Raw genomic sequence first — 24,096 nt, 5'->3', positions numbered from 1 at the left:
AATATAGAAGAGCTCAGTTTATTGCAGTAGATTTTAACTGCACATATAGAAGTAGAACACAGTTCACAATTTTATCTTCATCTACTTGACAACAAGCAAGCCACACAATGTTCAGAAAACAAAAAACAAGCAAGCAAGCCACACGGTAAAATAAAATCCAGCTAAATAAAAAGACAGTAAACCTATGATACATAAATCTCCACCCTTCCTCCCCGCCCCCCCCCCAGACAAGGTTCGAAGTGGGTACAAAGTGCAACCTCATTTTGGTGTTGGTACATTTTTTTTTGTTCTTAGAACAAATCTTGATCGTTGTTATCATTATCTATACCTTCAAAAGAAACCTCAATCAGATCTTCTTGATTGTCATCACACTGACATATACCTTGTTCATCAAATAACCATTGCTCGATCAAAGACAAGGAGCCATGATCATCAGTAGCAGCATCGGTAGTTGCTTCAATGTCACCGTTTGGTTCGCTTCCATCTTTGAACATACTTGTCTCCGTCATCAAATTCAACTTACCATCAACTGATCCAGATTCTGAGTGCGATGAGAACAAAGACTGATGATCAAGAACTCCTACTTCACCGGTGGTTAAGCCCCGGTTCATGGAGTGTGATGAAGTGTTAGGGATTGAAGAAGATGAGCTTGTCCAGTTCTGTAGTAACTTAAATATGTTATCCGTGCTTGAGGCATAAGTAGAGGTGGCAGAATGATGACTTTTTGATGAGTCGGGATCTGGAGGGATCGATGAAGATGGTTGGTCAAGTGATAATGCTTGGAGTAAGGCTTGTTTGGCCATGTTTATGTCTGTTTGAAGCTTTTTCTCCCATTGACCTTTGTTGACGACTCTTTTGTTGTTGTTGTTGTTATTACAGCTATTGTTGTGAATATTACAAGAGGGAATCTCTGTCATATCGGTGTTATCTTCGTTGGTGATACCATTTTGAACCTTCAACTCGAGTTTCTTTTTAAGATGAATGTTCCAATAGTTCTTGATATCATTGTCGGTTCTCTGTGGTAGATATGATGCTATGGCTGCCCATCTGATATTCAAAGACGATAGCCAATTAAACTCAAGAAAAAACTAGATCAAACAAACAAAGATAGCTATGGAAATAAAAATATTATTAAGTTTATGAGCTTTTACTTTGAAATCAGTGTATGATATAGCTCATATAATTATATATTACTGGAAATCTTTATATATTACTGGAAATCTCATTTCATTTAGATATAAAGTTTTAAACATCTATAAAATTAGTTTACAACTTATTTATAAAGATCAAGAACCATTTACTTTTAAGTTTCATGAGTTGATAACTGACTAAAAGTGACTGGATTAATATATAAAATATACAATTTCTATAAATGGAGGATAACTAGGGTAGTATTTTTAAATACCTATTCCCCAAAAGAGCTTGGAGGCGGATGATCGTTTTCTCCTCAGGCTGAGTAAAATTTCCTCGTTTAATTCCAGGACGAAGGTAATTAGTCCATCTAAGTCTACAACTCTTGCTACACCTTAGCAAACCTGAAACCATATATACATGTATATATCAAGACCGGTGTTTAAAGAGAAGAAAAATATATGTGATATACATAAGAAAAAGAGAAGAATACAAGACCGGTGTTTAAAGGAACAGATCTCCAGTTTCCAGGGCCATGTTGTTGGATATAAGAGACCAAGATTATATCTTCTTCAGGAGTCCATGGTCCTTTCTTCACCTCCATCTTCCCGCAACAAGGTGGTCTACCCATATTCACAGGCACACGCTCTTGATCGTGTCTCTCCTGTGTTTCTCTTCTTCTTTCTCTCTCTATTATATAATAGGTAGGTATAGTATGAATGTGTGTGTAAGATATATAGTAACTAGAAAAACTCCATGATTGGATTTTTGCAAAAAGGGTCTTCTTGAAATGTTGCTTTCGTCATGAAAGGGTCGTCATGAAATAGTTTCCTATTTTTTGTTGAAACTTTCTATTTAGCTCTTGTTGTCGTCTCATTACAAGGTAGGTTTCAATAAAGAGTTTGAATGTTGAAGGAAAGGACAAGCGTCTAGGTTACATGGGTCGTTCGTTGGATTGAAATAAAGACACGCATTTAAACCGATTTGATCGCTAGCGCATGAATTACAGTTATACACTACATATATGTATACATTTTGAGTTTATTTTTTTGTCTTTATCATATGTATGAAAGGATTTTAATTAAGTTGAATAACCAAAAAAAGATTAAATTAGAAAATGAAAAAATAAATATATTGATTATAAAACTTGTGAAATATATTTAATTTATTAATTTAGGATCATATTTTTTATATACCATTAATAAGTAATAATAGGACCACTTAAAAATTAGTTAATATGATATATTTGATTATTTACATTAATAATAAACCAATTTGTTTTCTTTTTTCCTTATAACAAATCTGTTAACAAAAATCTAACAAAATCTTACTAAATTTTTTAAATATTATTATGAAATAACATATTAATTAATTTTGTAATTAGTAATATAATATTGTTATAAATAAATGTTAACTAAAATTTTATTATAAAACAAGAAAATAAAAAAAATTAGTTTGAATGATGTTAAAGGAAACGACAAGCGTCTAGGTTACATGGGTCGTTCGTTGGATCGAAATAAGGACACACATTTAAACCGAACTAGATTTTTTGACCCGCGCTTCTTAAGCGCGGGTATTTTTTGCTGACCGTAAACTCAAATATTAAATGAATTTATATATATTAATATATATCTAAAATATTTAAAAGCTGTTCTATTATTATTATTTCAGTCCGGTACAATGTTTTCATTGAGTTTTCATATCCGAATCAAACTTGTGGTCGAACCGTAAGATCTAGTAACTCATATATAGTGGAATAGAATATAATAAAATGAATATAGTAAAAGTATCTGAAAATCAAAAATACCGTTATTAACCCACTGAGAAAAATATAATTTGTTTTTTGTTTTATAAATTTTTGATACATTAATATACATTTGACTTGTATGAGAAATTTCTTTTAACAAATATTGTTAAGTTTATTTATAAATATATTAATTATCAATCTACCAAAATAGTGAAGCAAGTATTATTTTTTTTCCTTTTTTAATTTTCTATCAAACTATTATCAATTTTTTTAAAAAAAAAAAATCAGTTTGTGACAGATATTTTATTATTAGAAATCCATACAATTTAAATAATGTTACATTTATATGTATTTATGTATAAAATGGTCTTCATAATTTGGGATTTTGTAAGAAATGGGTCTAAAGTTAATTTGGTTAATTTTTTTTTTGTAACAAAAGTTAATTAGATTTATAATTTTCTTTTCTGAATGGGTTGTATAAGTTAAATTATCTTTTTAAGTTAAACGCCCAAAACCCAATTAATAATATTTGTTTTGCTGATAACAAAGTGAGATTAAATAGGGATAACATATAATATATAAGGAATACCAAAAAATAAAAAAAGGAAAGGGTCCAATAACCTTTTATAAGTAGATTTTTTAAGACTGCTTCCCTTTTAATAGTATAGATTACAGTTATACTTTTTTTTTAACTTGATGAATTACAGTTATACTCTATTTATAAATGTATACATTTTGAGTATCTTTTTTTGTCCTTATCATATGTATGAAGCGATTTTAATTAAGTTGAATTACCAAAAAAGATTAAATTAGAAAATGACAAAAATAAATATATTGATTATAATACTTTTGAAATATATTTAATATTATTCCTGAATCTACGCATGTGATATTTTAATTGTTGTAAATATTTATTTTATTTTTCTTTGTCCTTATTTTTACTAGGATGTGGATCCCGCCAAATCGCGGGGGAAAGTTAATATTAAGTTTTTTTTGAACGACTAATGCATTTAATTCGTGAACAATTTACATGCCGATAAAGAGGTTCCTTGACAAGTTAAATTGTGGATGTCTTGTACAATTTCAAAAAAGTCCCTTGAGATGATCTGGTCGATCGGTGAACTCACCCACTCCTCTGTAGTACTTTCTTGTCGGAGCTGCTTCCATGTGTTGTCGTAGAAAATCCATGCTAATCCTGCAGTTTTTGTATCCTCCTTCTATGTCGCATCTGTGCTGATGAAGATGGTTGCCGTCGATTGTTTTTTTTTGGTGTCTTCTCCTGCATCGTTGGTTGTGGGATCTCTTGTTGTGCTTCTTGCCATTCCTTAGAATCCGTAATTGCCTTGACTAGTGTCTCCCTTTCATCAAACTTCTTGTTCTTGAAAAATGGGTTGGTTTCTAGTTAGCCAAAGTTTCCAAACAATCCAAGGGAACAGAGCTACAAGGTATACTCCAGTGGGGGGGAAGGTTCGTGAGCTTGTGTGATGCCTGGAGTGCTGATATAAAAGTCGGGCTTGAAGAGATGTTATGGGCATTTGAGATAGGCGTCATGGTCCATACATTTGTCGCTAAAGGACATGACAGAAGCAGATCAGTTAATTCCTTGGCTCCGCAGAAGATGCATTCCGTATTTGTAGTTAGCCCTATTATTTCCAAGCTAGAGCCAAGAGGCAGAGCACCTCGGATTACTTTACAAAGGAAAACTCTGATTTTTGGTGGTAGTATTAAATTTTCAATATTAATTTTCAATGATTACATATTAAATGTTTAAAAAGGAAATAAAATGTATCATTTTTAAATATATATATATAACTGATATTGTTAAAATAAAAGCATTAAAGATGAAAATAAGATTAATTGAACTTTATTATAAATAAAAGATATTGAAAACATTAATGCCAAAGTGATGCAACCCTTCAAAAGTATTAAATTTTCAGTATTATTTTTTAAAGTATTATATATTAAATTTTTGAAACAAAAATGACAATATAAAAATGTTTTTAAAAATATATATAACTGATATAGTTAAGCCTTGAAGATGAAAATAAGACTTTTATAATTTTATTATAAATAAAACATATTAAAAAACTTATGCCAAAGTGATGAAATCCATCAGAATTATTAGATTAACTAATCCCATACTTTTTATTTATTTTTGTTTATTGCGAATCTCACTTACATTACCTTTGCAGTTTTGATTTTTATTTGTGAGTTTCATATTTTGATGAAGATTTTACTATGCCAATTTTACAATGTAATAAACGATGATGATGATAGAGAAAACAAAAAAAAAATAGTTGATGTGATTTGGTATTGACAATTTATTACAATCTGAATTTTAGCTTATTTTGGATTTAAATTTAAATTTTATTATTCAAATTAGACAATGAAATACTTATGAAGTTTAAGTCTTGAAATTTTAAATAAATGTTACAAAAAATGTTAAATAGTTTAAATAATTTTTATGTGTAATGAAAATAAATAATATCACTAAAGTTAAGTATTTTATATATTAAAAAACATAAAATATTTCTTATATTTTTCAATAGGTAATATATTATAATATAATAAAATTGAATGTATTTATTAAACCTATTGACTTGAAAAGTTGTCCGGTACTGTGTCTGGGTATGATTTAAAAACATTGGACTTCTAATTTAAAAGACATGTAATTTGCTACATTTTGCATATTTAATTTTATTTATAAACAGTGAATTAATAGTTTTCTGATTTAAAAGACAAGTAAATATTCCTTCAGATTTAATTTTATTTATAAAAAGTGACTTTAATATTTTTCTTAAAAAATTTTAAAATCTTTCAACCAGAAAATATACACTTTTGATTTTTTTTAATATTTACTATTCAAGCATTTGTATGATTAATAGTTTTCTATATAACAACATTAATGGACTTTTGGGTTCAGATTTCAACATGTTTAGAATACACCTTGTGATACATAATAATGGTTATCTTCTTTGTTAGTTTTTAAAAACAAAAACAAAATATATATATATATATATATATATATATATATATATATATATATATATATATATATATATATATCCTTGTTAGCTATTTTTTTAATCTCAGGATGGTCTCAAATCCGAAATCTCCGAGAATATATTTAAAATATACTCTTTAAATATTTCATTAACAATAAATAATAAAATGTCACTAATTTATTATATTAGTCAAATCGATTCTATGAAAATTTTAATCTTATGCACATCTTGGAATAATCGCTGACCATGCAGAAGATGTCGACCTTTATTCTGATATTAGTTGCTACATATTCGGTTAGATTTACAAACTGAATTTGTTTTCAAAGCTATATAGGGAACGGAGATTTGTAACAAACTAAATATAATTGAATAAAAATATTAGAATATAAGGATTAAATACATGTTGGTTTAATGTGGTTTAGTTATTCGGTATAGTTACAATGTAAACCGAATACTACTATATAAACTTCACCATGTACTTTGTTTACGTTTATCAGAAATAAGAAAGTTTGTTACACCAACGTCATCTTCTTCGCTGGTTCTCGAACTGTAACATGGTATCAGAGCTTTGAGGATTAAACCTCAAGCAATCCGTTCTTCATTTTCTCTTTCATATCGACCTCGATCGATCGGTGATTCTCTCGATCGATCTTTCTCTTTTGTTTCCGTGATCGATTTCGAGTTATTCCGCTTGAAATCGAGTTAAATCACGCGAAAATGGTGGTTTTGAGAAGATCGTCATGTCGCGGAGTTACAAGGGCACCGTCGTCAGCTCGTAGAGCTTTTGCTCCCGAAAATACAGCTCTGTCGTCTCCTTCTGCTCCGATCGCCGATCTTCCTCTCGATAGCATCCATTCACCGTATCATCTTACGAACGGTGACAATCCTGGTCTCTCTATCGTCTCTGAATCTTTAGATGGTACAAATTATGAGAACTGGAGTATTGCTATGAAAATCGCCTTAGATGCTAAGAATAAGCTTGCGTTTATTGATGGATCTATTGAACGACCTAGTGAATCACATCAGCATTTCCGTATCTGGTCTCGCTGTAACTCTATGGTCAAATCATGGATTTTTAATACGGTTTCTAAGCAGATCTACAAAAGTATCCTTCGCTTCAATGATGCTGCTGAGATTTGGAATGATTTGTCTACTCGTTTTCATATCACCAATATCCCGAGATCTTATCACTTGTCACAGCAGATTTGGTCTTTGCAGCAAGGTTCAATGGACTTAGCTACCTATCATACAACTCTCAAGACGCTCTGGGGTAAGCTAGATGGTACTAATTTTGTCAGTACTTGTCGTACTTGTGATTGCTGCAAAGCTACAGAGACTCAGTTAAATCATGCTAAGGTCATCAATTTTTTAGCTGGTTTAAATGAGTCTTACTCTGTGATTCGTAGTCAGATTATAATGAAGAAGCATATGCCGGAGTTATCTGAGATACACAACCTTCTTGATCAAGATTTCAACCAGAGGTCTATCTCTCCAATAACGAATGCTACTGCCTTTCAGATCAGTGCTTCTTCTCCACCTCTGATTACTACTCCTCAGGCCTCCTTTCCAGGGAAGCAAAACCGTCTTGTGTGTACTCATTGCGGCTACAATGGACACACTGTTGATACTTGCTACAAGATTCACGGGTATCCAGTTGGCTTCAAACATAAGACTCGTCAACATGCAAATAAGACTTCTCAAACTCCTAAACAGCACAATCATTCTAAACCGGTTGTTGCTCAAGTGGAATTTGTTGATTTTGTCACTAATGTTGTGAACAATCTTACTAAAGATCAGATTGAGGGTGTTATTGCATATTTTAACTCACAGCTGAAACCTCAACCAGCGCAAGTAAATTACATGGCATCTTCTTCAGGGGGCACCATTACTGCTCTTCCCGGTATGGCATTCTCTTCCTCTACACTTTGCTTTGTTGGCATGTTAAGAGTTACGAGTAATGCCCTCAGTACTCAAACTTGGATCATAGATAGTGGTGCTACACATCATGTGGCTCACAATAAAGATCTATTCTTTGATTTCTCTAATTCTATAAGTACATCAGTCACTCTCCCGACTGGTCTTGGTGTACAGATTGCAGGCATAGGCAGTATACCCCTCAGTGATTCATTGACATTGAAGAATGTCTTATATCTTCCTGATTTTAGACTCAATCTTCTGAGTGTAAGCCAACTCATGAAGGATTTGGGTTTTCGTGTTGTTTTTGATCCTGCTACTTGTATGATACAGGATCCTACCAGGGGATTGATGATTGGGAAGGGTGAGCAGATATGCAATCTTTATGTTCTGGACACAGTGGACATGGCGATTTCTTCATTGCTACAACAACCGTTTGCTTCTTGCTCAAGTGTTGTAGTTGATGTTGCTTTGTGGCACAAACGTTTAGGCCATCCTTCTATGTCAAAAACAGATTCTATCATAGATGTTCTTGGTTTTAAACAATTGAATAAAGAACATTTTCATTGTGCTATCTGTCCTCTTGCAAAACAAAAACACCTACCCTTTCAATCTAAAAACAATATGAGTCAACATGCTTTTGATTTTCTTCATATTGATACATGAGGGTCTTTCTCAGTATCTACTGCAGAGGGTTATCGATATTTTCTGACTATTGTGGATGATCACACGGGAGTTACTTGGATCTATCTGATGCGTACGAAGGATGAGGTGTTGACTGTATTTCCTGAGTTCATTCAGATGATTGAAACGCAATATCAAGGCGTGATCAAGGCTGTTCGGTCAGATAATGCACCAGAGTTGAAGTTTGTTGATCTCTTTAACAAGAAGGGGATTGTTTCATTTCACTCCTGTCCAGAGACACCTGAACAGAATTCCGTTGTGGAAAGGAAGCACCAGCACATTTTAAATGTTGCTCGGGCGCTTATGTTTCAGTCAAACGTTCCTAAGGAGCTTTGGGGAGACTGTGTACTCACTGCAGTGTTTATTATCAATCGTCTTCCCACTCCTTTGCTCAATGACAGGTCTCCTTATGAACTTCTCACTTTTAAGGAGGCTGATTATAACAACTTCAAGGTGTTTGGTTGTCTTTCTTATTGTTCCACTTCTGTGAAAAATAGAAACAAATTTCAACCTCGCGCCAAGCCTTGTCTCTTCCTTGGTTATCCTGCAGGATACAAAGGATATAAACTTCTTGATCTTGAATCTAACAATGTTCATATCTCAAGGAATGTGGTTTTTCATGAGTCCATATTCCCTTGTGCGACAGGCACTACAGAGACATATGAAGATATTTTTTCTTCTTCATCTGTAACTGATACATCTGCTACGGATTCTACTCCTGTGGTGGAAGTTGCAGCTAATGTTCCTTCTTCTTCCGCCTCACCGTCTCCTTCTTCAGTCGGTACGGATTCTGCTTCCTCTAATTCTAAAGCTGAAGGCAAGCGGATATCTAAGTTACCTGCTCATCTCAAAGACTATTATTGTAATATTGCTAAGTGTTATACGGAAATTCCCTATCCTCTATCCGCTTACATGTCTTTTGAAAGTCTTTCTGAAGATTACAAAGCTTATATCTGTGCTGTTTCACATTATCCAGAGCCAACAAATTTTACTCAACCCAAGAAGTTCGATGAATGGTTAACGGCTATGAATGAGGAACTTATTGCTTTGGAGATTACTGATACATGGTCTATTTGCTCACTTCCACCAGGCAAACACGCTATTGGTTGTCGTTGGGTTTATAAGATCAAGATCAACCCTGATGGTACCATTGAAAGGTACAAAGCTCGTTTAGTTGCTAAAGGTTACACGCAAAAAGAGGGTGAAGATTTTGCTGATACCTTCTCGCCTGTCGCTAAGATAACAACTGTGAAAACATTGCTTGCTGTATCTGCAGTTAAGAACTGGAGTCTCACTCAGCTAGATATCTCCAATGCTTTTCTAAATGGTGATCTCGATGAAGAGATTTGTATGACACTCCCACCGGGTTATACACCAAAGAATGGAGAAACTTTACCACCTAATGCTTTCTGTAAACTTCATAAATCTCTGTATGGTCTCAAGCAAACATCTCATCAATGGTTTCTGAAGCTCAGTGGTACACTTTCTCAACTTGGCTTCACAAAATAAAACTCTGATCATTCCTTATTCATACGCAATGTTCAAGGCATCTACACCGCTGTTCTAGTGTAAGTTGATGATATAATAATTGCGAGTAATAATGATGAGGATGTTACAAAACTAAAGATTGATCTTAATGATGCTTTCAAGCTCATAGACTTGGGAATTTTAAAGTATTTTCTTGGTCTAGAGATTGCTCGATCAACTAAAGGCATCTCTGTGTGCCAAAGTAAATATATTTTGGGTTTGTTGGAAGATACAGGCTTACTGGCGTGTAAACCGTCTCCTATTCCCATGGATCCTCATGTTAAACTTTGCTTGGATTCTAAGGAACCTCTTCTTGATGATCCAGCTGCTTATAGAAGACTTGTTGGCCGCATGATGTATTTGACAATCACACGACCTGACATTACTTTCGCCGTGAATAAGCTTGGTCAGTTTACCTCTACTCCTAAAGCTTCTCATCTTCAAGCTGCCATGCGGGTATTAAGTTACTTAAAAGGGAGTATTGGTCTTGGTCTTTTCTATTCTGCCGAATTTACTCTTGTTCTTCAGGCTTTTACGGATGCTGATTGGGCTTCTTGTCTTGATTCTCGGCGTTCTACTTCGGGTTATTGTATGTTTCTTGGCAATGCTTTGATCTCATGGAAGTCTAAAAAGCAGCAAACTGTTTCTCATTCTTCTGCTGAATCGGAATATCGTGCGATGGAGTTTGGTTCCCGTGAGGTTGTCTGGCTTCGTAATCTTTTAGCTGAGTTGCAGTCAGAACAGAGTGATCATGTTGCATTCTTCTGTGATTCTACTGCTGCCATTCATATCGCCACTAATCCGGTCTTCCATGAACGTACAAAACACATCGAGTTGGATTGTCATCAAGTACGTAAACGTGTTGTTCGTGGAGTCATCAAGCTACTTCATGTTCGAACTACCAATCAACTTGTTGATATTTTTACAAAGGCTCTGTTTTCTCCTCTGTTTTATTCATTGGTTGGCAATATGGCTTTAAAGTCTATCTACTTGCCATCTTGAGGGGGTATATTAGAGTATAAGGATTAAATACATGTTGGTTTAATGTGGTTTAGTTATTCGGTATAGTTACAATGTTATCCGAATACTACTATATAAACTTCACCATGTACTTTGTTTAAGTTTATCAGAAATAAGAAAGTTTGTTACACCAACGTCATCTTCTTCGTTGGTTCTCGAACTGTAACAAAAAATAATATTGGAAACAGAAGATATTATATTGGTAACAGTTTGAAGGAAAAAAAAAACAGTTTGCAGGAATTTCTTGGAATAGTTTTATAGATAGTTTAGTTTTGGAATATTTGTTAACATGTTAATATTTTGAGTCTGAAAATAGGGACTGGATAGCGAACTTTTTGATAGATCGACATATTGTTCAATTTAGTTATTAATATTTTAGTATGTAAAACCAAATCATCAAATAGATTTATCCGTAATTTAGTTTTGTTTTATTTGTTAACATGGTTTATATTCGAAGTCTAATTAAATAGAGATTGGGTGCTATCTTTTTGATTACACACCCATATTGTTCAAGCTATTTATTGATATATTAATATGTTTATGACAGTAATATATTTAATAAATGTACTATGCTATCATAATGTAAAAATAATAACACGATGTAAGATAACTACTAGATTTTGACCCGCGCTTGAAAAGCGCGGGTTTTTTAGATTATATTATAATACAAAGTCTTATTATATCGAAAATATAACTTTTAACAGTTATATAATATGTAAATTAGTTTATTTGATATTTTAAATGTACACGTTTACGTAAATTTCTTATAGGCATGAATATTATATCCAGATCAAAAAAACAAACCGAACCGACCCAAAAATATAGGTTTAGTTCAAGTCTAGAGAAGATAACCTATTGGGAGTTTTTTTGGACCCGTCGGTCTTTGTTTGAATCCGGATCCTACCCTAGATCCGATCATAAATATGTTGTGTTTATTAAGTATATTTGGATATTTCGAATATATTTCCAGCATTATGGATATTTTTTTTAGGTTTTTGGTTTACGATTATAGTTTTTTATTTCAGGTAAATTTTCAAATAAAAAAATGGGTATTTGGATAAAATTTTGGGTATTTTCAGTTCAGTGACAGATTTTGAAAAAGATTTTGAATTTTTAGGTATTTGAATTTTTTTGGGTATTTGTTTGGAGTTTCAAGTACTTTTCGAGTTTCAGATATTTTTCAGATTTTTTAGATATTTCGAAATTTCTTAGGATCCTAAATACCCGAACAGATGTGGACCATTACGTCTATATCGGATCTAACAACCTTTTGATATAGATTTTTAATGTTATTGTACAAAAACATGGTCGATGAAATATTTTTAAAAAACTCATTTTTAAATATGAAAATATCTATCAAATTATAGACGGTTGAAAGTTTAGTATGTAATATGAGATTTTAGTAGGAAAATTTATATATGATATGATTACGTTATTATAAAAGAAAGAGGAAGTTAGAATGTACATATATATGTCGTGTAACTTCTCTTGCTTTAAATCAATATTATAATAAAAGTGATAATATAAAACATTAGTTTCAATGCTTTTATGATTAAAAGTAAAAATGGTAAATATAGTAATATTAATTATTAAGATTTAGGAGTGATATTTGAATAAATAAATGAATTGAATAAATTGTTGTTAGAGAAATATATGGTAACATATTGTTAGTCTAAGTTTAAGGTAAGACCAAAAAATAATGAATTAAATGAAATGATCCAAACAACTTTCATAGATAGATTTTTTAAGACTTATTGCCTTTTAATAGTATTGATTTACTGTATGTAAAATATACAGAAGGTAGTCAAAATAATTTTAAGGGTTTAGTGCTCAGGTGTTCAAAAACAAAAGGTTTAGTGCTCATTGTGGTTTCTCGTTCTGGATAGATAGTGTCAATCGAACAAGATTTAGGGGTGAACCTTTAAATTCATATCTCTACTTATTAGTTATTAACAATCAAAATGCCACCTAAATTAATAATAAAATAGATTAATTTTATTTTTTAAAATTTAAAATAATTGAAAAAATAATAACGTCAATTTTAATGATGCTAACACCACTAACTAAAACCTAAACTTTAAATCTATACCCTAACCCAAATCCTAAACCCTAAACCCAAACCGTAAACCCTAAACCTAAACCATATATCCTAAATCCAAATCCTAAACCCTAAACCAAATCCTATATCATAAACCCAAATCATAGACTCTAAACTCAAACCCCGAACCCAAATCCTATATCCTAAAGGTTTGGATTAATGTTGATGTTGTTTTTTTAAGATTTAAGATTTGGGTTTAGAGTTTAGGTTTGCGTTTAAGATCTAGGGTTTAGAGTTTACGGTTTGAGTTTAGGGTTTAGGATTTGGATTTAAGATATAGGGTTTGGATTTAAGGTTTAGAGTTTGAGTTTAGAATTTAGGGTTTAGGATTTAGATTTAAGGTTTATGATTTAGAATTTAAGATTTAGGGTTTAGTTAATGACGTTAATATTATTAAATGAGTGTCATTATTTTTTTTAATTATTTTAGATTTATTTTTTTAAAAAAATAATATATTTTATTATTAATTTAAGTAGTATTTTGATTAGTAATAATTGGAAGAGGTGAATTTAAAGGTTCACTTTAGGAGTGAACCTAAGTTTTGTTCGTGCCAAGAGTAAGATAACTATTAAAAGAAATTATTTTAATTGTTCATGAACGTTAGTTTTCAATTTTTACTAAATTATTAATACACTGTATGATTGGATCAAGTTTTTCAATATTGAATGTCGAACCAAAGTTGTCTGTACCTTTCTAAGCATCATTCAATTAAAAAAAAATCAGGTTATAAATCGGTACCTTTCCTTCTATTTAAATTAGTTAACCATGTTGACATAAGGTTAAATATTGAACTAAATGTATATTAATGATAGTCTTTAATTGAAAAACACATAAATCCCTCATAAGAATCTCGATTTAATTGTAAAGGATAAGTTTAATAAGAAAATATATTGTTAGTTTAAATAAATGATTTGAGAAAGTAAATTAAATTTAATGAAAAGCATATATTTTAAATAACTCAATGGCAGTAGTATGTGAATATTTTAAAAATAGAAAGGTACCTCAAAAAAAAAGACCTTATATTTTAAAAATATAGATAAATTTTACTTGGTTTAATCCGAGTTAACCTAGATCTGTCTGGTCGACACATTACTTGGTTTAATGCTACATATGAGTCAATACCTAAGTTAACTCTCTTATGCCACTTCTCCTAAATCACCAATTTAATCGTTTTGTGTTAAAACAAGTTTTATGATTAAAAATAAATAAGGGAAAACTGTTTTTTAGAGCAAAAAAATAATAATTGTCTTTTTAGACTAATATCTATTTTGTATCATTTTGTTTATAATACCCTTTAATACTTTTGAAAGTAAATTTAATAAATAGTTTTACAAACAAAAAAATGAAAAAATCGTAACTATTGATAAAATACCAATATGAATTTAGTGGTATTTTTTCAGTTCTAAAAATGTTTAAATCATAATTTTCAGATTATGTTCTAAATAAAGTTAAAATGACATTCTACGAAATAGAAAACGAAATCCACTTTTTTATTGAATCTACAATGTTTAGAATACGTGATTTACGTAAATAAGAGTATTCTAAAAATATTTAGAATACACATTCCGCTCTTAATCTACCGATCTAAAATTTTTAGAAATCAAAATCTACACATTAATATAAATCTAAAACACGTAGAAACCGACTTCTGCAAATTTACTGTAAATGTAAAACATGTAGAAATCAAAATCTACATATTACTATAATTCTAAAAACCTGTAGAAACCGATTTCTACAGATTGGTTGTATCTACGGATAAGAAATCAGTTCCTAAAAATATAGAAACAAAATATTTGGGAATATTCACTTTCATTTTGAAAACATCGATTTAAAAAATAACAAAAAAATGTGGTAACCTTCTTCCCACGCCGTTTTCTATATTCCATTGATTGTTCACAAAAATTTCACAAAAAATTTCACATTATCGTCTAAATCAGTATGAAACTGAGTGAGTTAGGGTTTATGAACTTGAGACTTTGAGTTTCTCCCCCTTTGTACGTGAATGAGACGAGAAATTGTGGGTTTCATCCCAAAAAAATCGAGTTTAAAGAGTTGAAATCGTGTTTGGTCGGTTCAAATCAAGTGGAAATTAAACTGGATATAACCGAAGAAAACCGGGAAATCGATTTGGAGTACTTACATGGGCACGGACGGATCTATAATTCAAGATCGGTCGATATGTATGAAATCGACATTTGCTGATCGAGTGAAATGGTTCAGGTCGATCAAAATATGCTCCGCATTTTTTTTTGTTCTGCATAATGATCAGTATCGATCGATCCGTTCGACCTTGTAATTTCAGATAGATCGATTCAAACTCATTATCTATTATATTTAAAAATTATAATTTTAAGGATATTATTGTCATTTTGAAAATAATTAGCATAATGGAACATAAAGTATATGAGATGAGTTATCATTTTTTTGCTCTAAAAAGCAACTTTCCCAAATAAGTTTTATGAATTTATAACTTATTTGTTGAACGTGTGATTTAAAAAATTTGGCTTGGACTTGTTTTATTTATAATAGAATGCATTAGTCAGAATATTAACGACCGTAAATAACAAATAACAAAATATAAAGTATATTCGATGAGAGTTCATATGAATATATCTAATATTCCAGTTCATGTATAAAAGTATATTTATTTGCTAAACCCTTCAACAAAACAAAAAGTATATTTATGTTCATTTTCCTTGTGCTCCAGTTCTAGACTAGTTATCTATTGATTTTTTTTTTTTGACGAAATTATCTATTGAATTTCTAAGTCTTTTTCTCTTATACTGTATATTTTGTTAAATCGTTTACAATTAATATAATTTCCATATCGTCAATTCCACGTTAAGTCGTTGTTCTTCATATTTAACAGTTTACAGTTACACGTCATTTGGTTTATGACACAATAAATGTGCAGTAACTTATACTATTTCATGCAACATTTTATAGTTGAAGTATCAATACTACAGCAACGCAACCTAGAAAGTAATTAATTAGTTAGTTCACACTTCAAGCAGCTGTTAACATCATAGCAGAGCTTTTAAGAATTCATATCCACAAAAATACAAGACATTAATATTTTGTACGAAGATGGCTAGCTATTGTAAACATCCAAGAGATAAACATCGATTAATATCTAATCCTATTTTTATACTTTTTATGAGACACGTCAGATATTAGTGGCCTAAACCAGATGACTGAAAGGCTGATTCTTTTTTTTTTTATAAATCATATCGGCTGATCCGGTTGGCTTCGGAAGAAACACACTTAATGCTATAGAGTGAACTGGTTTCCAACTATAATACCAAAAAATGAACCGATCATCTGTTATGATCTACCATGTAAACTATCTAGACCGAAGTCCAAGTTTAGACCGGCTAATGACTGAAAGGCTGACTCATGACGTGAACATGCATGTTGAATATGTTTACCAACCAGCAGATACACATTCCAATTCCAATACCAATGGGATAGACGTGTATTAATAGCCACCGAACATACCGTCGAAATAGGTGAACGAAAACCCCAAATAAATACGATTAAGTTTTATGTAGTTAATACTTTTATTTTGTGTATGACGAAAGCAAATCGTTTTAAATGCGTGCAGCACGTTTTAAAAACTGTAGTAACAATTAAAAGCCCAACCTTGATAAAACTTTAGTCGGCAATCAAACCCGAGACCAGCCATGAGCAATGCTTTTCTTTTTTTTTTAACAACAGCCATGAGCAATGTTTAGTGAAACATTTGCAAAATACCCTTCAAATTTTTTGAAAATACTGTATAGACCTAAGTTCAAAAAAAAAATTTTAACTCCCAAATTTATTTTTAAAAAAAAATTACATAGACAATAATACTACAGATTCCTAAAATTTCAAGGACGGCCCTCATCAAACCAATTACTGTTATATTGGTCCATCATAGTAAAGCCGGTGCTAACTAGTGGCCTAGCAATAAGAAAGACAGTTATTAATTGTTACCTTTCTATATTTATTACAGTAGCTTCCTTCGTCATTCGTCGGCTGGTTACACATGAAGATTTAGATTGTTGATATATGCATTGTGTAGTAGAGGAAGCATATGTAAATTGATATAGTAAATCTATGTTATGTTTTACCAAAAATTATAAGTAATCAAAAAAAAAAAATTATAAGTAATCAATATTTGGGGATCAACAACTTAAATTATGATCTAAATATCAGCCCTCTAGCAATATCTCCGATGTAATCACTCATGTCGATCCAAATGTGAAAATATTGTGGTTATCAATTGTTGTCATGTTCTATTTAATTAATTCTCCTATTATCTGTTAGCAAATTGTTATTTATATGACCTACCATTACATATATAGTGTCGTTATTATATTATGATTTTGATTCAACTCTGTCTAATGCATGATATTGATATAATTTGTTCTGTTGTATGTGATATCGATCAAGCTACGTTCAAAAACGTATTATTCTTCTTATTTGAATAAGATTTAGTGGCGTCGAGAGGGATGGCATACGGATGTACGGACATACGCAAGCATAGTATGAAGACGCAGGCAGCTCATATCGACACACAAATAAATGTGTTGATGCAAACTGTTTTTCTGTTTCATTGGAACAGTGGTTTATATAATAAAATATTTTCGGTGATATATGATAGTGACATATTTGAATATTCGACCTGATTTCTTTCAAATCATTAAATATTTGAGTGAGAAAAGTCCATCCTTTAAGTAGAAACGATCTCATAATAAAATACAAAATATTGTTAAACTGCAGTAACTAAAAGATATATTTCAAATTTATAAACTCTGATGAGATAGTGTATATATACATAGGGGAAAATGATAGATAGTTGAACCTATAAGCTAAGGAAGTATAACTTAATTAAAAGGTAATTTCAAATACTTAGACATTCATAACATTAGAAATTCGTATAACTTTAATCTAATTCGTCTTACGGTAAACTATATATTGATCTTAGAATTTGGTTAATAAAGTAGGTTTGCTATCATTTTTAATCAAATACATAATCAAATTCTTACTTAATATTTGACACTGATATCATTATATAAGGTAAACATTCTTAAGTTTACCAGGTTACTGTACCAAATAATAACACCGTACTCTGAACAATCTTTTCTTCTAGCAAATATATGAAAATGGTAACAGAATTCGAGATCATTTGGGCATACTAAAATTTAGACACAAAATGTTTAAGAATTTATAGAAAATCTTAAAATTTAATACAGGTTGCAGAACATGCATGATGAGTCGGCCCACGATCACATGCTCGTTTGTTTATCTGTTGTAATTGTCACGATATTTATTATGGAAGAGACTACTAATTAGGGTCATCTACAACTACACACATTACTTTAAGCGAAATGATGATGCCCTATTGTTCTGGTAACCCATTATTTTAGAAGAAATTCCATACTATTTTTTTCTATTAACATCCAAAATTATTTTCCATTTTCAGCCAACATCTTAAAGTAAACCTATACGAAAAGCCTTTTTAATAAAGAGAACATACTGATTTATTTCTCGGTTGAAAATATGTTATTCAATTTTTTAAAAAAGTTAAAATAAAAACTAGTATTGTTTGTTATAATTTGTTAAGTATTTTTTACAATCAATTGGCTAACTGTAAAACTACTTTAAGACTCTAAATTCTAAGAAACCATATTAGACATTCTTGATAAAAAATAATGCGGCTGCAACATTAGTAGAAGGGTGTTGAATCCTGGTTTGGTTTTCCAGTATATCGGCTTTAATAAAACACAAAGATATTTCAGTTTTTAAATAGACCTCTCTCTCTCTCTCTCTCTCTCTCTCTCTCTCTCTCTCTCTCTCTCTCTCTCTCTCTCTCTCTCTCTCTCTCTCTCTCTCTCTCTCTCTCTCTCTCTCTCTCTCTCTCTCTCTCTCTCTCTCTCTCTCTCTCTCTCTCTATTTAAAATAATTAGTAAACTTATTAAGTTAGTATTATAATAATTTTTACAAAATAAAAATAATAACCAGTAATATATAATGTTCTTAAATAACTAAATATTAGCACAGATATTTGTCAAGAAAAAGTAAAAATTATGTTTTGATTAATTTGCTAAAATGAAAAAAAATTAATACAAAATATTAAATTACTAAAATCAACATTTTAAATATGAAAATAAATTATGTATACTATTAATTATGCTATATAATTTACATATAAATATACTACTATGTTTAAATTAACCGGTTTATTCGATTTATTTGGTTTATTCGGTTTGATCAGTTTATATACTAATCCATATTCAAATACCGTGGTTTCTTAAAAACAGTATCCATTCGGTATTACCAAATCTAAACCACTTTCTCTATCTATATTCGATTCGGTTTTACCGTATTGAACAGCCCTGCTAGATTAGATTTTTATATTTTAGGATAACATTAAGAGATATAAAATAAATCAAAATAACCTATTTCACTGTGCTATATAAACCCAAGTTTCAAGCACCAAAACATCTATATATAACGATTTTTATATAAAATCATTTAAATGAGAAATAAGTCTATTTTATTTTCGGATGGGTAACCATTAAGTGACTAACTAATGGTGTCTTTTATTTTTGGATGGGTAACTATGAACTATTAAGTTAAGCATTACTTCAAAGAATAAACTATGAACTTGTATTAAGTTCTTAACTAATTCTGTGCATAATGTATGAACAGTTAGATAAAGTCTAAAGCAAGTTAAATATTGATTTGATACCCATACCATGTCTAACAAAACTCTTTGACAGTCATAACTCGCTGTCTACCAAACTTTCTTTGAGAATTCAAATTATATGAAAGACAAACAAATGTTTCGACAAATATATATAATTTTCTGTGAGTCTACATGTGACAATATGCAGTACTCGAATGTGACTTGTTTCCTAGGTCATACTTCATACTATTATTATTGCCTTTTATATTTAGAGTTTATATACGGGAAAATGTGCATGGGCAAAAATATATAAGCCAAAATAATCAAAACTACTTTTGAACATTTTTAAATTTGTTTAAATAATCAAAATTTGTCCACATATATTTCTAAAGAACGTCTCTATTGAGAATATACGGTGCCCTCATGAAACATGAGGTATGTGATGGATTTATTCCAGAATAGTCCAAAATACCATAGCTTCTACTTTTCTTTTCAAACAATAGTATAGTTGTTTTTGGTTTATGAAACCAAGTTCTTATATTATTGATAATTCTTTCTAGACCATAAGTCTATTTTAAAAACGTAAGATGCTCCTGGTTATATTGAAAAATGTAATAAATTATCAGTTATCAATTTTATTTGATTCTTGTAATGTATTTCTAGAAATATTATTTTGTTAAATATTTTTTTTTGTTTGCTTTGTTTGTTGAAACCAGCTGTGATCGAGGAAAAATAAAATCCAACACAGAGAAATCTTAGTTTGATCACCGTTAGTCACCCTGCTTTAAATGGCGAGAATATGTGGAGTGCCATAGATTTCGAACGATAATTGCCGGATCCACGCGGTTATATATATATATATGTATATATATATTATTTTGTTGAAATTTGTTTCAACTTTCATATATATTATGTAAAAAGATAGAGAACATGGATGCATTTGTTTTTTTTTTAAATTTTATCTTGTTAAGCTAAAAGAAAAAGAATGTCAAATTTAAGATTCGTTTCTCATAAAATACAGCGGCGTCTGCATATCAATTAATACAAAACTTTTTTAAGGTTTAATAATGCTGCAACCAACCTGTAAGTAAAGCCATCTTTTTTGACATTACATGTTTTGAAGTACTGTCCACCGTAAATCTATTATAGAGTCGTTTTCCGTAAAGCAGTTCATTATAAATTTATAATCATGTGTAACCTAAACATATGGCAACAAAATTGACGTCTTTCATTCTTTTAATAATATTTCTGAAAGCAAAAATTATCCATTTCTAATGGAGATCCGATCACCCATTTCTAAAGGAGACTGAAATAAGATCTGAACTGATCCATTTGAGTAATTTAATAATAGGTTGTGTTTCAAAAAAAAAAGTTGTTTCAAATTTTTTTTAATAATATATATGTTGTATATATGTATTTGCCTTATACTCTTTGAGTAAGCTAAAACCATACAATTTTTTTACTGTTATAAACTATTACTTTATCGAATTCATGATAACATATAATTATAAGAAAACTTTATAATGTAGGAATTTTTTTAATTTAGTTATACATTTGGAAAATACAAAAGTAAAAGATATAAATGATCTAGTCAGCTTTGGATACGCAATTGGCTCATTGAAATAAGGGAATGAGGCCCAAGTCCACGTCGGCTAAATGAATGGCTTGTGATGAACTACGTAGCACTCGCAGAACTTTTGTCCATGATACAGAAACTGTTGTAACTCATTAACTGTTGTATCAGAATCTATTTATCAACTATTATGATCTTGGATCCATGATGGGATTTATACTTGTAATATTGTCGTTTCTATTCAATTGCTTTTACATAAAACTCGAAGAAAATACTGAACAATAAATAAGCTAAATTACTGCAAGAAAGTTGCACTCATTTTTGAAAAAAGAAAAAAAGTTGCACTCATTTATAAGAAAAGAACATGGTAGAAAACAAAACAATATAGTAAGACTTTTAAGTGTAGTAGCGTACAATCAATAAACTATGTATGGGCCTGGGCTCACATAGTGAACTTACTTGGAAGACGCATAGGTCTCTTGCAAGAAGTTGTAGAGCTCTTGAGCAACAAGAGAAGGATACTCTTCTTGAGGCAAGAGTGCACCTTCAACCTCCACAAATGTGCTAACTCCTTTGGCTCCTCTAAGTGCCTCCATCTCAGCTTTTGATCTCTTTGGAGCTCCTTTCGTTGACATCACCATAACCGGAAGTTTCCCTTCCAAATCAGCAAACAGCTGGAGAAACTCATCCCTGGATGAAACCGGGTCGAGCAAACCGGTTAAGAAAGCTGCAGGGACGTAGCGTGATCCCTTCTGCTTTGTTAACTCGTATCTGCTTTGGATTATGGCCTCAGTCACGTTGCTTTGATCTGCGTAAACATGGGATTTGTATTGAGACTCGATTGATTTCTCGTTGCTCACTAGCATGTTGTACATCATCCAACCAACACCAGGTGCTCTTAGTGTTCCTCTTAGGAGACCATACCTGTTGGGACAGAAACCAGGTCAATCAAGACAGGACTAAGACAGGAGGACTTAATGAAAGCAACAGACCTTGTCACCATGGAAGAGTCACGGCCAAACACAATAGGGAGAGGTCCAGCCCATGTAGGTGCAACAGCAGCAATAGCTGATGGTTTGAGTAGCCCACGTTGGGTAGCACGTACTGCCAGTGTTGCTGCATGTCCTCCTCCAATGATTACTATATCATCGTTACCTGTTTCGTTTTAACATCATGTCAAGATAAAAGCATTTCATACCCATACACATGGTCTCCGAATAAGCTTAAGCTACACAATTCTAGCACTCACTAAAACTCATGTATAACCAATGTTAAAGAAATCGCTAAGCACTAACTAGTCGTTTTGTAGAAGACTAGTGACTAGGCATGATATATGGAGCCTAGACTTTAACGAATTTATGATTTATTTTATATATATTTTACATTTATATAAAGGTATTTTAGTTTTTGGGTTTAATTATAAAATTGTTTGGATGATATCAAAATTAGATACTCAAAACAAAAGAAGTTAGACAAATTGTAGATTTATACTAACATTATTACTTAATTTAACATATTTAGACTCATTTAGATCGATTTATTATAGTTTAAACCGATTTGAGTAGTATAAATCGTTTCGGTTAGGACCCCCGCCTAGACTGATATTTAGAACCATGTGCATAACCAAATATAGATATAACTAGTCTACATGGATCAGTTTCCATATCGAACAAACATGTACCCAGAACTAAAGCCATGGAAGCAGTTCATATAAAGCTTTACACTAACCTGCCTGGCTCATTGGGCTCTCAGGTGAGTTCATGAAGTCAACCACAAACCTCTCCATGACATCTGTGTCGTAATCCATCTTAAGTTTATCAGAGTAACCAAGACCAGGCCAATCTACAATAGTTGCACGCCAATTAACTTCCCCGTCACGCTGCACGATGTTTCTAGCCACAGATCTCCACTCCTCCACGGTGCTAACATCTGATATCGTTGGTATCATGAGGATATTCTTCGCTGATTCACTCTTCTCTCCCTCATGCTCCTCATAGTGGATACCGATCGAGTTTCCCTTGAACTTCCACTGCCACTTGCTTGTCTAAAACAGAACAACAAGGAAACCAAATAAACTAACGATTATTCCATAAAGATCGTAACTTTTCAATCCTGGTTTCAAAATAAACAACATCGATCTCAAGTCAATTGATAGAGCATCCAATACATCTCACTTTAAAGTCAAATGATCAAAGCTTTCAACTGAAATTGAACAATAAGAGCGTGACGTTCAGACAAAACAGAACAACATGAAACCAATAAACTAAATATTGTTCCATAAAGATCATAACTTTCATCAACCTCTTCATCAAAAACTATTATACCATTTTTAGCAATCTCTTAAGGAAGTCAAATGATCAAACTTTAAAGACGATCAGACAAAACACTAACTAACCTTAGTTTGGACTGAAGCTTTGTCATCGATGGAGATCGAGGGGTTTCCGACAGAAGCTCTCACCGAAACGGGTTTGAAACTTTTTGAACCAAGCAAGAGAAACGGTCTTCGAATTTTGCAGGAAGAGGGAACGAAGGGTGGTGAAGATACAGAGAAAGCAGCTGAAGCAGCCATGGAAGCAGAGGAGAGGATGGATAATACAATAAAGTTAGAGGCTTTTCGAAGATCTGGTAGGAAGCGACGATTCAAAGGTTGAGACTTTAGAACCACCAGACGTGTTGATTTTGCTTCTCGTCGTCAAAGGCGTTGGGAAAAAATCTCAGAAATTT

General features: G+C 31.5%; 2 protein-coding genes across 2 annotated transcripts; both read right to left on the bottom strand.

The window, feature by feature from the left end:
- On the bottom strand, positions 1-2,010 carry LOC103852915 (transcription factor MYB96). The gene is made up of 3 exons (XM_009129807.3): positions 1,630-2,010; positions 1,406-1,535; positions 1-1,047 (listed from the first exon to the last, which is right to left on the bottom strand). The coding sequence occupies exons 1-3, from the start codon at positions 1,760-1,762 to the stop codon at positions 291-293; spliced, it is 1,020 nt and encodes a 339-aa protein (XP_009128055.1). The 5' UTR covers positions 1,763-2,010; the 3' UTR covers positions 1-290.
- Positions 2,011-21,634: 19,624 nt separating this feature from the next.
- On the bottom strand, positions 21,635-24,080 carry LOC103852914. Its single transcript, XM_009129806.3, has 4 exons — positions 23,768-24,080; positions 23,101-23,416; positions 22,365-22,527; positions 21,635-22,296 (listed from the first exon to the last, which is right to left on the bottom strand). Exons 1-4 carry the CDS (start codon positions 23,939-23,941, stop codon positions 21,828-21,830), a joined length of 1,122 nt encoding a protein of 373 aa, XP_009128054.1. The 5' UTR covers positions 23,942-24,080; the 3' UTR covers positions 21,635-21,827.
- Positions 24,081-24,096: the final 16 nt, after the last annotated feature.

Source organism: Brassica rapa, chromosome A02, assembly GCF_000309985.2.
Source record: "Brassica rapa cultivar Chiifu-401-42 chromosome A02, CAAS_Brap_v3.01, whole genome shotgun sequence".
Taxonomy (NCBI): domain Eukaryota; kingdom Viridiplantae; phylum Streptophyta; class Magnoliopsida; order Brassicales; family Brassicaceae; genus Brassica; species Brassica rapa.
The sequence above is the reverse complement of the archived record's forward strand: the minus strand, read 5'-3'. Positions and strand labels throughout refer to the sequence as shown.

Coding starts and splice junctions, on each gene's coding strand:
- LOC103852915 (XM_009129807.3), bottom strand. CDS start 1,762: ATGGGTAGACCACCTTGTTGCGGGAAGATGGAGGTGAAGAAAGGACCA. Junction 1,536..1,629: donor ATCTGTTCCTTTAAACACCG/GTCTTGTATTCT, acceptor ATATGGTTTCAG/GTTTGCTAAGGTGTAGCAAG. Junction 1,048..1,405: donor CAAGCTCTTTTGGGGAATAG/GTATTTAAAAAT, acceptor TTTGAATATCAG/ATGGGCAGCCATAGCATCAT.
- LOC103852914 (XM_009129806.3), bottom strand. CDS start 23,941: ATGGCTGCTTCAGCTGCTTTCTCTGTATCTTCACCACCCTTCGTTCCC. Junction 23,417..23,767: donor AAGCTTCAGTCCAAACTAAG/GTTAGTTAGTGT, acceptor GTTCTGTTTTAG/ACAAGCAAGTGGCAGTGGAA. Junction 22,528..23,100: donor GAGCCCAATGAGCCAGGCAG/GTTAGTGTAAAG, acceptor AAAACGAAACAG/GTAACGATGATATAGTAATC.